Source organism: Gigantopelta aegis, chromosome 9 (genome assembly GCF_016097555.1).
Source record: "Gigantopelta aegis isolate Gae_Host chromosome 9, Gae_host_genome, whole genome shotgun sequence".
Taxonomy (NCBI): Eukaryota; Metazoa; Mollusca; class Gastropoda; order Neomphalida; family Peltospiridae; genus Gigantopelta; species Gigantopelta aegis.
The window spans coordinates 26,051,072-26,065,578 of record NC_054707.1 but is presented as its reverse complement, the minus strand read 5'-3'; the positions used below and the strand labels follow the sequence as shown (position 1 = coordinate 26,065,578).

The following is a 14,507-nucleotide window of genomic DNA, read 5'->3' as shown; positions in this document are numbered from 1 at the left end:
TTACTATAAGCATCCATCTGTTTTAGAAACACTACATCCCAAATTCACTTATACAATATATTGTGTATTAAACAAGCAGCCTGTTGTGCATTTCATATTAATTTTATTATTATGCTTATATAAGGTTCAAGCACGCTGTCCTGAGCAAACATCCACACCACAGCTATACACACACACCTACACCGACAACTACACTACATACACCTACACTCACAAACACCTACACCCAGACACCTACACCAACACTGATACCTACACTACATACACCTACACGCATACAGTCTGTCTGTCCGGGACTGGGGTTCAAGGTTAATGGTCATCTTGCAATCCTGTCTGGGACTTGAGGTTCACACTACAATTTCCTGCCTAGGACATTCATTCTTCTTACACGCGCTGTCTTCTCCATTCTCCTCACGTCTATAATAAATGCTCAAGACAGAGCTTTATTAATGTCAGAAGGTTTCATGATGATGGATATTTGTGATTACCTTGTGGAAATACCTGTACATCTTACTGAATCATCAGAATAGTTGACACATTAACTGATTAACCTGATACAGTTTGAAAACTTAGGTTGCATAGGGAGTGCCACACAAATTCGGTGCTGATTATATTATATACACTGAGAAATAAAGTTCACATGACTATATCAATGTAAAAAAAAAAAAATATTCTCAAGCAAGAAACCAGAGGTATATTTTTGTATATAAACAACCTTGATTTTCCGTCAAATCCATCTAATTCCTAAATTTTGCCTAATATTCTAAAATCATTCTGAATTAACCCCCCCCCCCCCCCCCAAAAAAAACCCACTCTATACTTTGTCAAAATATGGCAAACCTTGTTCATGATAGCCTGTAGGATATGCACATTCTCTTCACTGGGTTCATCCATATCTACTGAGCTGCACGTGCTACAAGGTAGCATCAACTCTTTCACTGCCACAGACTTAATGAGCAAGGACATGTTTGGTGCTGGCAACAGAACGAAATAGCCCTGTGGGGATGGAGGGGTAATGGTCAAAGCCCTCTGTCTCCTTGGGGTTGGCTTCGGCACATCAAGGTCCTCAAGTTGTCCCAACATCACAAAACCCTGTAGCGATATAATATCACGTATTCAGGAACTAATCTAGGACCGCAAATTACCATGACACCAAAAGTAGGAGTGACTTTTTCCAAAAAGATAGGGGAGATCGAAGTTAGATAAAATTTGGCAAAGTAAACGTATCTATATATACATTTCATAGTGATTTGCCATGAAAGGTTCCGAATTGTATAATTGGTCCAAATCATATTCCATTATTAAATACCAAGTGTTAATTTTGGTAACTTTAAGCAAAATAATTGAATATTTCCATTAAATATGTGATACTGTTAAGTAACTAATAATTAACATAATCAAAATTAAAGTAGTAAGCATATGATTGTAGTAAAGAGTTCAATACATATATGGCACCTAATTGGACCTAGATTAGCTGTTACTTAATGTTAAAATATTGGATTGCATGGCAGCCATTTTTCAAAGTATATTTGTGCCAAATTTAATACTTCTATTAAACTAGAGCTATTGGATGTCAAACATTTGGTAATTTTGACATGTAGTCTTAGAAAGGAAACCTGCTACATTTTTTCATCAGTAGCAAGGGATCTTTTATATGTACCATCATCCCATAGACAGGATAGCACATGCCATGGCCTTTGATATACCAGTCGTGGTGCACTGGCTGAAGCACGAAATAACCCAATGGGCCCACTGACAGGGATTGATCCCAGACTGACCCCGCATCAGGATGGTGATTTACTACAGGGCTACGTCCCACCCCCTTCTACTCAAAGTGCAGGGTGTTTTTTGTTTTTGTGTGTAGCAGCTGCACTATCAGTATTTTCTGGCATTAGCAAAATAAAGCTGACTAATATATACTGAACAATGTTTAGCTGCATGATAACTGCAAAAAACCGCTTGTGTTGACAAATCCAGTTTCTTTTCTAATTGGATTTGCATGAATCACAGGGGTTAACTTTTTTCATTTCTGGAATCCAATTTTTTTAAATGCATAATATATTTTTGATGCTGTGCTGATTTGTCATGCAGACAGGGATGATAAACTAATGATTGGTGGGGAGAGGGGGCTACACAAGTCAGTATCTTGACATGTATTGTTTGATTCTGTTTTTCAAACTGGATTAGGTCCAAAATATTATGACGACTTCGATTTCTGACAACTGCTATCAACTCGGCAACTTGAGTTAACTTTCCAAGAAAAACATTTTACCAACTAGATTAGTGTCTGGTATTAAATCAGAAATGAAGTTTTATGTAATTTATTTTGTTACCAAAAGTGTCAATGTATCTTGAACAGACGCTATAGGATATAAACATATTTGAGCAAATGTGACAATTAAAGACCCAAGATTCTGACAAATTTTAAAAGTTCATTTAAATTTAAAAAACACTTAAAAGATTCATCAATCTGGGAAGGCCCAAGTCTCATACACAGTACCTATGATTCCCCTACAAATACTGACATTATTTTGTCACTGATCACCAAATAAACAAAGAATAAATGTACAATGATTCAAACTGAAACATAAGATCTATGATATTTTATAAGAAAATATGACAATGCATGAACCATCAATAATCTTGACTTGAAAATGTGTGCACCAACAATTCATGATGAAGTTTGACCAATCAGAAGGCTGGTTTCATCTCAACAATAAAAACAAGTTGCTTTAATTAAATCTAGTGCCAACAAATTTCACTGGCTAAAAATTACATTTCATTTACACAATTTACATTAAAGAGGAAATCCCATGGTTTATTTATAGAGCTCAGAGACCAAGAAATGTGAAATCTTGTATTTATTAATTAGGCCAACCTTAATCATGGTACTGCTTATAAAACATTTTCTATAACATGTTTTTAGTGATATTTCATTAAATCTCAATACTTAAAACAAACAAATTATACAACTTTTGGTAATAGTTGCAAATTCAGCTGAAATGATGCTTCACTGGGATCAGTGACTGAAACACCTGGTTTAAGTGATGAATGATTCACACATCTTGTAGGTTTCGGTTTAAAGAAATACTTTGACTTAAGTGTCATGTTACCCGAAAGAAAACTACATGTACTTCAACAAAAGTGTGCTCTATTACAGCAAGTTATCATTTACCACCACCCCCAAAAAAAACCTTACAAAAAATTCTAACCAGTTACAATGCAATTAATTTTGTATGCAAACTCAAGTCTGCAGTGAAGTTAAAAGAAAAAAAAATGAAATAAAATCAAACCTTTTTTATGAGTTGATGACAAAGAGCTTTAAACAGCTGTTCATTTTTCTCCAGTTCATCCCAGTCTACTTTCCAGCATTTAGTAGGAGTAACAACCATTGGCTAAACAAAAACAAATGCATGTATTTTCAAGTTGAACATAAAGAAAGAAAACTTCACTTGAATTACCATTACTTTTTAAATAGTAACAATTAAACAATCATTAATAACAACAATAGTCTACATTTGTATTAACAAAAAAGCATAATTGTACTTTAAGAGGAAAACACATCACTTGAATAGGTCTGTTTCAAGTAATTATTTATCATGAGAATTACAGGCTCATTATTACTGTTTTAACAACTCAGTGGGTAGGTAGGTGTAAGACGACTACACAGGCATCGAAATAAGTCGGGAACGGTCGTTCAGGTTACCAGGAGGTTACCACATGTTAGAAAAGTCGAGAACGGTGTTTCGTTCTTGATAACAAATTTCAACGAATGGTAGTTTCGTTTCCGAACGTAAACCAGGCAATGCATTCAGGACTTCTGCGTTTCATTTTCTCGTCAGGAATTGCATCGATGTTCGCGCGCAAGTCACTCCGCGTTTAAGCAGCGTCCACTAGATGAATTTACGTCCGCGTTTTGTTTTCTCATACAAAATTGCATCGATGTTCGTGCGCACTTGTGCAATTGTAAAGCAATTTTGGCAATCCGCGGTTAAGCAGCGCCCACTAGATAAATTTTTACTTCCGGATTTCGTTTCTCGTATCGATGTTCACGCACACCGTTACAATTTCAGAATGACCGCGTAGTAGTAACAGGAATTCAATTCTAACTTTCATATAGTTGTGGAAACCTATAGGTTACCAGACTATATTTTGTGGTAAATGGGTTACCAGACACAATGCTTATTTCGATGCCTGCTACACCCTCTTCTCTCTCACTAACCACTAACAACTAACCCACTAGCTGTCCCAGACAGCCAGCCCAGATAGCTGAGGTGTGTGCCCAGGACAGCTTGCTTGAACCTTAATTGGATATAAGAATGAAAATAAGTTGATGTGAATGAATGAATGTAACATCTTACAAGTACATGAAAAGATTACCTTTTTAGTTAAAAAGTGCCATTTTGTATAGCTAGAGAAGAATATTATTAATGTGTCCTGATTCTTTCTTTAAAGCTCTTACCACCCCAACCCCCACCCCACCCCATCCACGTCTTATTATTTCCGATTACGGTACATAGCAAGGCAATCAAAAAACAAACAGAAAATAAAAAAATTATTTTTAAGGTGCTGTGATGTTTCATTAATATGTCAAAAGCATAATTTTTTTTCTCTTTTTAAATAATTAAATATTTATAAAATTAATCCAAATCGTTAACCTGTGATGTGTCTCATATAATAAAATGTTACAAAATACAAGTAATTATTTGCATCCAATGAAGAATTCTTTGTAAAACCACTTCTACTTTTATAGAACATATTAATGATTTATTATATCAAACATCATATATAATATTATAAGCAGTGCATGTGCTTGCATATTCAGTACATACTATTCATCAGCAATTTAAAATGTTAATGTCAAGGAGAGAAGGAATTCATGTTTTATTTAACAATGCACCACTCAACACATTTTGATTAGTTATTATACATGGCATCGGACATATGGTGAAGGACCATGCAGATAATGATAGGAAACCCACTTCTGTCAAGCAATGGGTTACTCTTTCTGATTAGCAGTAAGGGATCTTTCGAATACAGCAGCAGCCCACGGACAGGATATTACATACCACAGCCTTTATTGTGTACATCAGTTGTGGAACACTGGCTGGAACAAAAAACACCCCATTGGGCCCACAGATGGAGTTCTATTCAAGACTGACTACATATCAGGTTACGTCTTCCCCTCCCCCCGCCCATTTCATGACAAGATAACAAGCTATTATGGGCCGAAACTCTAACACTGGATAATCTGAAATTTAGTTATTCAATACATATTCCATTTAAACTGTGTGTTTCAATAATTTGATATTAAATACACCAATTTAACAAGATTATTAATTTCAATAGAATGTTTTAATGTTATCAGCAATGGAAATTGATTTGTATACCAATAAATAACAAAACAAGAGTTCAGACATGGGCAGCCTTCTACGTTAATGTTTCTGTCCAGGAGCCAGATGGCGCCTATACTTTTATTCTATATTTGGGCACCAAATAAATTAGCAGCAATGTTTATATACTGATAGTGTATGTACATGTATGTACGTACGTACACATGTATGTATGTATGTGTATCTGTGTGTGCATATGCGAGTGTGTGTAAACTATTGGTGCAAATAATAAAGAACCTTGAAAAGCATGAATTGTATCATAGAAACAATTGTGCAATTTATATGCATATGTTCTGGCTGACTTTAGTATCTGTAATTGTCTGTTAAGTATTACATCAGAAAGTAAATTCTAAGTCTCTACCATAACACCTTCATTGTAATAATTCAATTTAAAAAAACTTTACTCAAATGCAATGCTGGAGAATGGCAGTCCTCCCATACACAAAACAAACCAGTATTTAAATTCATTGGTGTATGCTGTTATAAATCTGTGACTGGCAAAAATGCAAATTTGAAAATTATTTTCCTGTTTTTAATTCATGTATACTAAAAGGCAAAAGTTATTGTGACACACAAAAAACAAAGATAATTGATGATAAGTTTTTACTGCAGTGTATGAAACCTAAAAGCATGGAGTAACAGGATTTCTCCCGAATATTCCATGTTTCTTGCACAAAGCATGCAATCGCTGCAACAACTGCTTGGTTGCATTTCTTCCAGCTGTTTCATGCACATTTTCTCTGGTTTACATCCATAAATCCATTCACAAATTTATTACTCCAAACAATCCATGTCACAGTAACTTTTGCCTTTGAGTATATTAAAGACACATTTTAATTGTAATGAATAAGATTTTTCTTAAAATAAAATAAAAATAGTACTAAGTAGTTTCCATGGAAAAGGGGACAAAAGTGCCTCATAGTCATAACATCGCAAGTAATACATTTGGGAATCTTTGTATATATTCAGGACTCGCCAATAGTTAACTTGCTTTCTACTTTATGCTAAAGATGCGTTTGCATGCTGCATAAAATAGATTGAGAGAGATCCCAATCTATGTTAATCTCATTTATTTTTTGTTTAAGTTGTTGATACGATTGTAATATTTTGTTACAAAGTTTTACTTTCCTTTTAAATAAACTGTTTCATATGGTGTACCAAGAAATGATTTATAACTATTTAGATATCTTTTACTCTGATAATATATACATGTTGAAATTTTACTTTGATCATTTGATCGAAACATGGTTGCAGTCAATTTTTTGTGGTGATCATATTACTGATGTAATGATTTTTATCTCTGCAAAATTGAAGGCAAAGTGGATTTTGCCTAATTAAGTGCTTAGTTAACATGGTGAAGTTTAGTGGTATACAGTGAATATTTCACCAGAATTGTCCCCTAGCTTGGCTATTGCTGATCTGTTTATATGAACTTTGGTTTGGTCGCCGGGGGGGACTGTATAAAATGTTTCAGTTGCCACATGAAAAAAATAGTCACATATGTGACCAAATCGGTCACAATGTAGAGGCCTGGACATAGCTAGGGCATAACCGACACTGCATCTCTTGATCCTTAATGGACGGACTATATACATGTAAGCATACTAAGTTTTAAGCAGTAATACTGATATAAAAATTAGTGATATTAATTACCATTCCAAATATGACCGATTCACACAGAGATGAAAATGGGATCATTGCGCTTATCTTAATGCGGTGTAATGGGACGACCATGCCAACAGCCTTACTGTTGCTGGGAAACACAGTCTTACATGATGCTGACCGGGGGTGAAGTGTCTGAAATACAAAGTTAAAGATAGTTTTGTTTAACGACACCACTAGAGCACATTGATTTATTAATCATTGGTTACTGGATGTCAAATATTTGAGTAATTCTGACACATAGTCTTAGAGAGGAAACGCGCTACATTTTAGTAGTACATAGTAGCAAGGAATCTTTTATATGCACCATCCCAGACAGGATAACACATAGCACAGCCGTTAAAAGATCAGTCATGATGCACTCACTGCAGAACCCTCTACCGCTGAGCCACACCCTCTACCATTGAGCCATGGATGTCATTTTTGACATTTTTAGCACTTTCAAGGCTCATTATGAGGGTGTGATTCAGTGGTAAAAGGTGTGGTTCAGTGGTAGAGGATGTGGTTGAGTGGTAGATGGTGTGGTTCAGTGGTAGAGGGTGTGGTTCAGTGGTAGATGGTGTGGTTCAGTGGTAGAGGGTGTGGTTCAGTGGTAGACGGTGTGGTTCAGTGGTAGAGGATGTGGTTGAGTGGTAGAGGATGTGGTTGAGTGGTAGATGGCGTGGTTCGGTGGTAGAGGGTGTGGTTCAGTGGTAGAGGGTGTGGTTTGGTAGTAGAGGGTTCTGCAGGAGGGTGTGGCTCGGTGGTAGAGGGTTCCGCAGAAGGGTGTGGTTCGGTGGTAGAGGGTGTGGTTCAGTGGTAGAGGGCGTGGTTCGGTGGTAGAGGGTGTGGTTCAGTGGTAGAGGGTGTGGTTTGGTAGTAGAAGGTTCTGCAGGAGGGTGTGGCTCAGTGGTAGAGGGTTCTGCAAAAGGGTATGGTTCAGTGGTAGAGGGTCCTGCAGGAGGGTGTGGTTCGGTGGTATAGAGGGTCCTGCAGGAAGGTGTGATTCAGTGGTAGAGGGTGTGGTTCGGTGGTAGAGGGTGTGGTTCGGTGGTAGAGGGTGTGGTTCGGTGGTAGACGGTGTGGTTCGGTGGTAGAGGGTGTGGTTCGGTGGTAGAGGGTGTGGTTCGGTGGTAGAGGGTGTGGTTCGGTGGTAGAGGGTGTGGTTCAGTGGTAGAGGGTGTGGTTTGGTTGTAGAGGGTTCTGCAGGAGGGTGTGGCTCGGTGGTAGAGGGTGTGGTTCGGTGGTAGAGGGTGTGGTTCGGTGGTAGAGGGTTCTGCAGGAGGGTGTGGTTCAGTGGTAGAGGGTGTGATTCAGTGGTAGAGGATTCTGCAGGAAGGTGTGGCTCAGTGGTAGAGGGTGTGGCTCAGTGATAGAGGGTGTGGTTTGGTGGTAGAGGGTTCTGCGCATCCTCTACCACTGAACCACACCCTCCTGCAGAACTCTCTACCACCGAACCACACCCTCTACCACACCTTCCTGCAGGACCCTCTACCACCAAACCACATCCTCCTGCAGGACCCTCTACCACCGAACCACACCCTCCTGCAGGACCCTCTACCACCGAGCCACACCCTCCTGCAGAACCTTCTACCACTGAACCACACCCTCATAATGAGCCTTGAAAGTGCTAAAAATGTCAAAAATTACTTGTCCACAGCACATGGTACTAATATAATACAACTTAAAATTATCTATTAATATATAATTTTATTACAATCACTGTATTTCTTTATAACAAAGAGGTAAGAACACCATACACAATGCTGATATTTTTTTTGTTTTTTTGTTGTTGTTGTCAAAATGCAATGTCTACAAAAATGGTTTTTATTATGTTAAGCCCATTATGCTGTTGTCAGAAATGGTGTGTTAGTACGAAGCTGTTCACACTTAAGTGTGTAAAGTATGGTTCATACTTGCATGAACATCGAAGATTATCACGTTCAGTTTTTAAATGTTTTCTGTAAAGTTTGGTGACAAAATGCTACAAAACTGAAGGTTTAATATGAAATGCAGTATAGTTTGCATTTTGGTAATTTTGATCTAGAATCTTTTAGTTTGAGAAACGCAACTGCACTTATGAGGAAGTTATGTTAAAATATATTCACACCACCATGTCATCTCTATGAAAGCCAGACATTAAAAATCAGAACGAAATCTATTATCAAGACCCACATGTTATTTAATTAACGAAACTCCAATGTGGGTTTGTAGTGTATTTGTGAACACTATAATTACTCTATAAAATGAAACAGTGAACTCTGCTCCAAACCAGCATCAATGCTCACTGTACATCTGTGCATAGATCGATCTTATAGCAGTAATATTATCATGCAAACGAACTTCTTTTTAATCAGAAATTCTTTGCAAATGAAGATGTGTCAAGGTTCCAAAGTTTTTGTCTGTTCCACTCAAGGACGTTTATAATAAGTGACTATTGATGGTAAATACAATGTTTATCATTTGTAATTGTGACATATGGTCAAATGCATATCTTACATTGGTCAAATACCAATCTCCATATGGCAATTTCAAAAGAAAAGGACAGGAATGTTTGTTTAATGGTTGAGAAACAATAGACAAGTCCAGGACAAAAACTACAGCTTACTAAATTCAATTAGCAGCTTCAATATGCAGTTTTTCTTAAACAAGAGATAGCTAGATAACAAGAATACTACTATATGCATGTACCATGGCATACTTTTGATATACAAATGGTAAAATAGTAGGAACATAGAATATGCAACAGGTTTATATAGACACAACTCAATCCACTGACCTATCACAATTCAAATAACCATGAAAAAGTTTGTTTTATTTAATGACACCACTAGAGGACTTTGATTTATTAATCATCGGCTATTGGATGTCAAACATTTGGTAATTTTGACATGTAGTCTTAGAGAGGAAACCTGTTACATTTTTTCCATTAATAGCAAGAGATCTTTTATATACACTATCCCACAGACAGGATGGCACATACCACGGGATTTGATATACCAGTCGTGGTACAGTGGCTGGAATGAGAAATAGCCCAATGGGCCCACCGACAGGAATCGATCCGAAACCGACAGTGCATCACTGAATTATGTACTGCCCCTAAGTAACCATGAAACATTGTCTTTGCTGTAAAATGATGATGCCAATAAAGTTAGAAGGCTCACATGTTATTTCAACACAGTGATAAAACCAATAATAATTTGAATTTTAAATAGGTATCTTCCAACCCACTGCCTATATGGCAATTAAATTTAAATTAAAACATCTTTAAAACAAAAATCAATCCCTCCAACACATGGTCTAACACTGAGAAATGCCCAGTTCTGTGTATTAACAACATTACGGGCACACTGACAAAACTCACAAAAGCTTCACTGCAAGGCAGCTGAGCTGGATTAACAAGCCTTTCCTGCATGTCACATTTAATAACAACGTTGTCCTCATCTAAATCAAAGAAAATAAAATATTACCACTTTCAATAGTATTTATAGCAAACTAACTTAAACTACAGTGGACTCTATTTTACTAGACTAATTAAACTCTGTCATTTGGATGTGGATTTCTGCAACCTCTGCAATTGGTTATGCCATTGAGATTGCTGTGGAGTTTTTAATTCTTGGCATGCTTGAACCTTAATTGGATATAATCACGAAAAATAAGCATAAGCAGCAAACAATTATACAATAGAAGTAATAACTGGTCAACAAGGACAGCTACATGCGTGTCTATTATGTAAGAAGAATCATATTTGATGTGTTTATAGGATGTGCACAGAATTACTGCATTTAGTGTTGAGAAAAATACAAGAAGTAGTGCATTTAGTGTTGAGAAAAATACAAGAAATAGTGCATTTAGTGTTGAGAAAAATACAAGAAATAGTGCATTTAGTGTTGAGAAAAATACAAGAAGTATAAGTAGTGCATTTAATGTTGAGAAAAATACAAGAAGTAGTGCATTTAGTGTTGAGAAAAATACAAGAAGTGGTGAATTTAGTGTTGAGAAAAGGAAAACTATTACATTTTTAACCTCTTTAAATATAAATATTATTTATAAGTTAGAACCAGAGAAATTAGAAGAACAAAGGACAAATATAGGTGGATGGTTTATCAGTCAAAATGTCTGCTTTCAACTATGAACTGTGCAACTGCTTTAAAAATAAGATTTTTTGTAATGGTAAATTGGGATCACCAAATAATAATGTATTGATATTTATATGATTTAACCTAGCTAAGGAGGTCTGGCTCTTTTGTTGTGTAGGGGCCAAAATAACAGGAAATGTTCCGAATCTTCAACATAATGATCACAGGTACAATATGGACTTTTTTTTAATGAAAAGTGTGAATTTATGAGCCATTTAGATCACTTATTCCTAATTGAAGTCCTGTTTCATTGTATTGATTGGTGAGATGTCCCATGAACAGACCCACAGATGGTGCATACAGCATCAAGATATTTCCTAACTGTTCTGATAGATACAGAGTACAGTTATCCCAAATTATATCAAAGGCTGGAAGAATAAATGAACAATATATTTTTTCTAGTGACGTGTTAATTTTCTGGATATGAAGATGCCATTCGCCACTGTTTTGAAAGTTAGTCCTAAATGATTGTGATTATCAGTTTCTTTCACAGTAATGTTATCTAGGTACAAGTTACATGTAGGTTTTAATCATGGGATATTTTTTCTAGTAATTGACATAGTTTCAGTTTTTAAGGGACTAAATTTGACAAGCCAATGTTTTGCCCAGTCAATTATACATTTCAGGTAAGTTTAGAATCTTACTAAATTCATCAGGATTTTCTACAGTGAGGTATCGTTAGCAAATAATTGTATATTAGAATTTATCTCATGGACAATATCATTAATATATATATATTAAAAATAACAGGGGTCCCAGGACAGAGCCTTGTGGTACACACCTGGTGACATGTTTATCCAACAAGGAGTAACCTTGTAAAACTACACGCGGTTTGTGATCTGTTAAGTATATTGTTTAAACCAGTACAATAAATTATTTGCCATATACCTACTAACCTTAATTGCTTATACTTAAGCAGAGTATGTGTATATTATCTATTCAAATAAATCTTGTGAAAGGTGAGTGACACAAATCTATAGGCTACATGTCTCACTCTCTTTATCAATGGCTGTTGTCATATTTGTTTCCTTATTAATAACTGTTATGTCTGCTTATAGCAATGGTATTTCTTGTAAAATCTAAACTTAAATAAACAAGAGCGGCTAGCTACATGTAAAGTGTTTTAAGTTCTTAATATGAAAGACAACTGTTCAGTGACTGATAAATGGTCATATTTAATATATAGATGATGATTTAAGAAAGGTAACTCAAGTAAAATCTGTCTAATCCAGCTCTCTGATTATACTGGCCTGAATCCAGTTTAGGCAGAGTCCAGATTATGTATAGTTGATTTAAAAAATTGATTTCAATACGACTGTGATTCTACATTAATTACCATCATTACAAGTGTTACATTGTGCTATTTTTACATATGTATGTAACAAATAATTAACCAAACTGGCAATCCCACATCTTTGCATATAACTCGAGAATATCAAAATTATTATTGTTATTATGCTGTCACTGGGCAAAGTATATATTAAAATTATAATATGCTGCCACTCGGAGTAAACATTGACATCCCCAAGAAATATGGGTAATGATATAAAGAAAATGAAAAAATGCACTTTTATTAATTATTGCACTTAATTCACTACATATAATATGCTGGATGTAGAGTATATTGCTTGTACATGTATATGTGTTGTTGGTTAATTGTTCAACACCATTCACTGATTCAATACAAAATTTTAGTTTCACACTTAGACTTCTATAAGCAATATTTACATTTTTGAAAGCTGAGCACAACCACAACTCCATTCATGAATACTTTGTCTCTAGTACACTATTCAAACCAATATCTGGTAGCCATTACATACACCAAACAGATTTATTACAGTCAAAAACCATAGAAAACAAAATGTGTGCAAACTTGAAACTCTGTCCTTGCTTCCGGTTGCCGAGTGAAAAATATGAATTCAGAGTGGTTCCCATTTAAGGCTATATCTTATTTCATGCAATTTGCTTTTAGTACATATGGCAGACACATTTTTGTCAGTGGCTGCATGAAACATTCCACTGAAATATATTGGGAACAGAATGACCAGACGACCAAATAAACATATGACACACAGAGTAAACATAAAAGAAAAGTGATTATTGGAATGTCATGTCAGATATGTGGGGACATATTGATATACTGATCAACTATGACAATTAATAAACTGCAGGCACGTGCCCGTTTGTCTCTCAATGAAAAATGTGTTGCGCAGTTAAGTGTTCTTAATGGATTGTGCATGATGATGCAAAACATTTATATAACCAAATGATTATCATTAATGACAGCAAGTAGATAAATGAGGTGATAATGACAGCAAACACAGATAAACTAAAAATGTGTTCATGGATCACTAATGTCTGTATAATGTTGTGTAATACTCTTTATGTATGGACCTACATGTACATATGGACAACCCTGCTTGATGTCATTTAGAGAGATGCTCTACAATGCTATGTAATGATAGTTTCCAGTGAAAAGTATTTATGAAATTTTGCTATGAATTATAAATATCTACAAGCTTGATGACCATTTTTTACAACCAAATAGTTTTATTTACGAGTAGACTTAAAAACTTCTACTTTTTTTATACCTAATTATAATGTAGTAGTGTTGGTATAAAGTGCTCCTACTTGCAGTAGCTAGTGGGAATTTCTCTATTAGCTCTGTTGGTAGAGTGCTGGACTCTTGTGCTGAGAGTCCATAGTTCGAATTCTCTCAGTGGAGGTTGATTTTTCTGTTATATTTGGAGCCGATGTAGGGACTTGATGTGTTCCTGATACAATTATAACCCAGTCAGAACACATAATAGTTTAACTGCCTATGGCCCACAGCTCCAGGACGTATCTTCACATAATATTGGTATAAAGTGCTTCTATTTGCAATAGCTAGTGGGAATTTGTCTATTAGCTCAGTTGGTAGAGCTCTGAACTCTCGTACTCAGTATTAGTAGCTTTTTTTTTTTTACTATTTTTTTAGCTCATGTAGTTGGTAGAGTGCTGAACTTTGATCTTGTGTGTCCATGCATGGTTCAAATTCCCTCAGTGGAGGTTGATTGTTCTGTTACATTAAGGTTGTGAGCACACACCTCAGCTATCTGGATTGTCTGTGCACAACGGGGCTTAATGATCAATTGTCAGCAAAAGAGAAATCAGTGCAGTTTGATTATACACCTCTACAAACTGAGTCCATACTTGTAATGTTTATAAAAATACAGTTTTATTGTATATAAAACTTGTATGCTGAGCTAGAGGATTATGTAATATGTAGTTGATTTTATCTTGAAACATGAGAATGTTTATTGATCTGGTCTGGTTAAATCCAGAGCCAAAATAT

The 14,507-nt window shown here is 35.8% G+C and overlaps 1 protein-coding gene across 5 annotated transcripts in view; it reads right to left on the bottom strand.

Moving 5' to 3' along the window:
* Positions 1 to 14,507, bottom strand: part of LOC121382296 (meiosis 1 arrest protein-like) — a 61,332-nt gene that overhangs the window by 8,293 nt on the left and 38,532 nt on the right. For 3 of the 5 annotated variants that reach the window (XM_041511867.1, XM_041511866.1, XM_041511868.1), the window contains exons 8-11: positions 10,399 to 10,478; positions 7,047 to 7,190; positions 3,294 to 3,395; positions 841 to 1,092 (exon numbers count right to left, since the gene is read on the bottom strand). In XM_041511867.1, coding sequence (XP_041367801.1) covers positions 841 to 1,092; positions 3,294 to 3,395; positions 7,047 to 7,190; positions 10,399 to 10,478 — 578 coding nt within the window. Of the gene's footprint in view, positions 1 to 256; positions 418 to 840; positions 1,093 to 3,293; positions 3,396 to 7,046; positions 7,191 to 10,398; positions 10,479 to 14,507 lie in introns of all 5 variants that reach the window. The other 2 variants (XR_005959144.1, XR_005959145.1) reach the window with 1 other exon arrangement.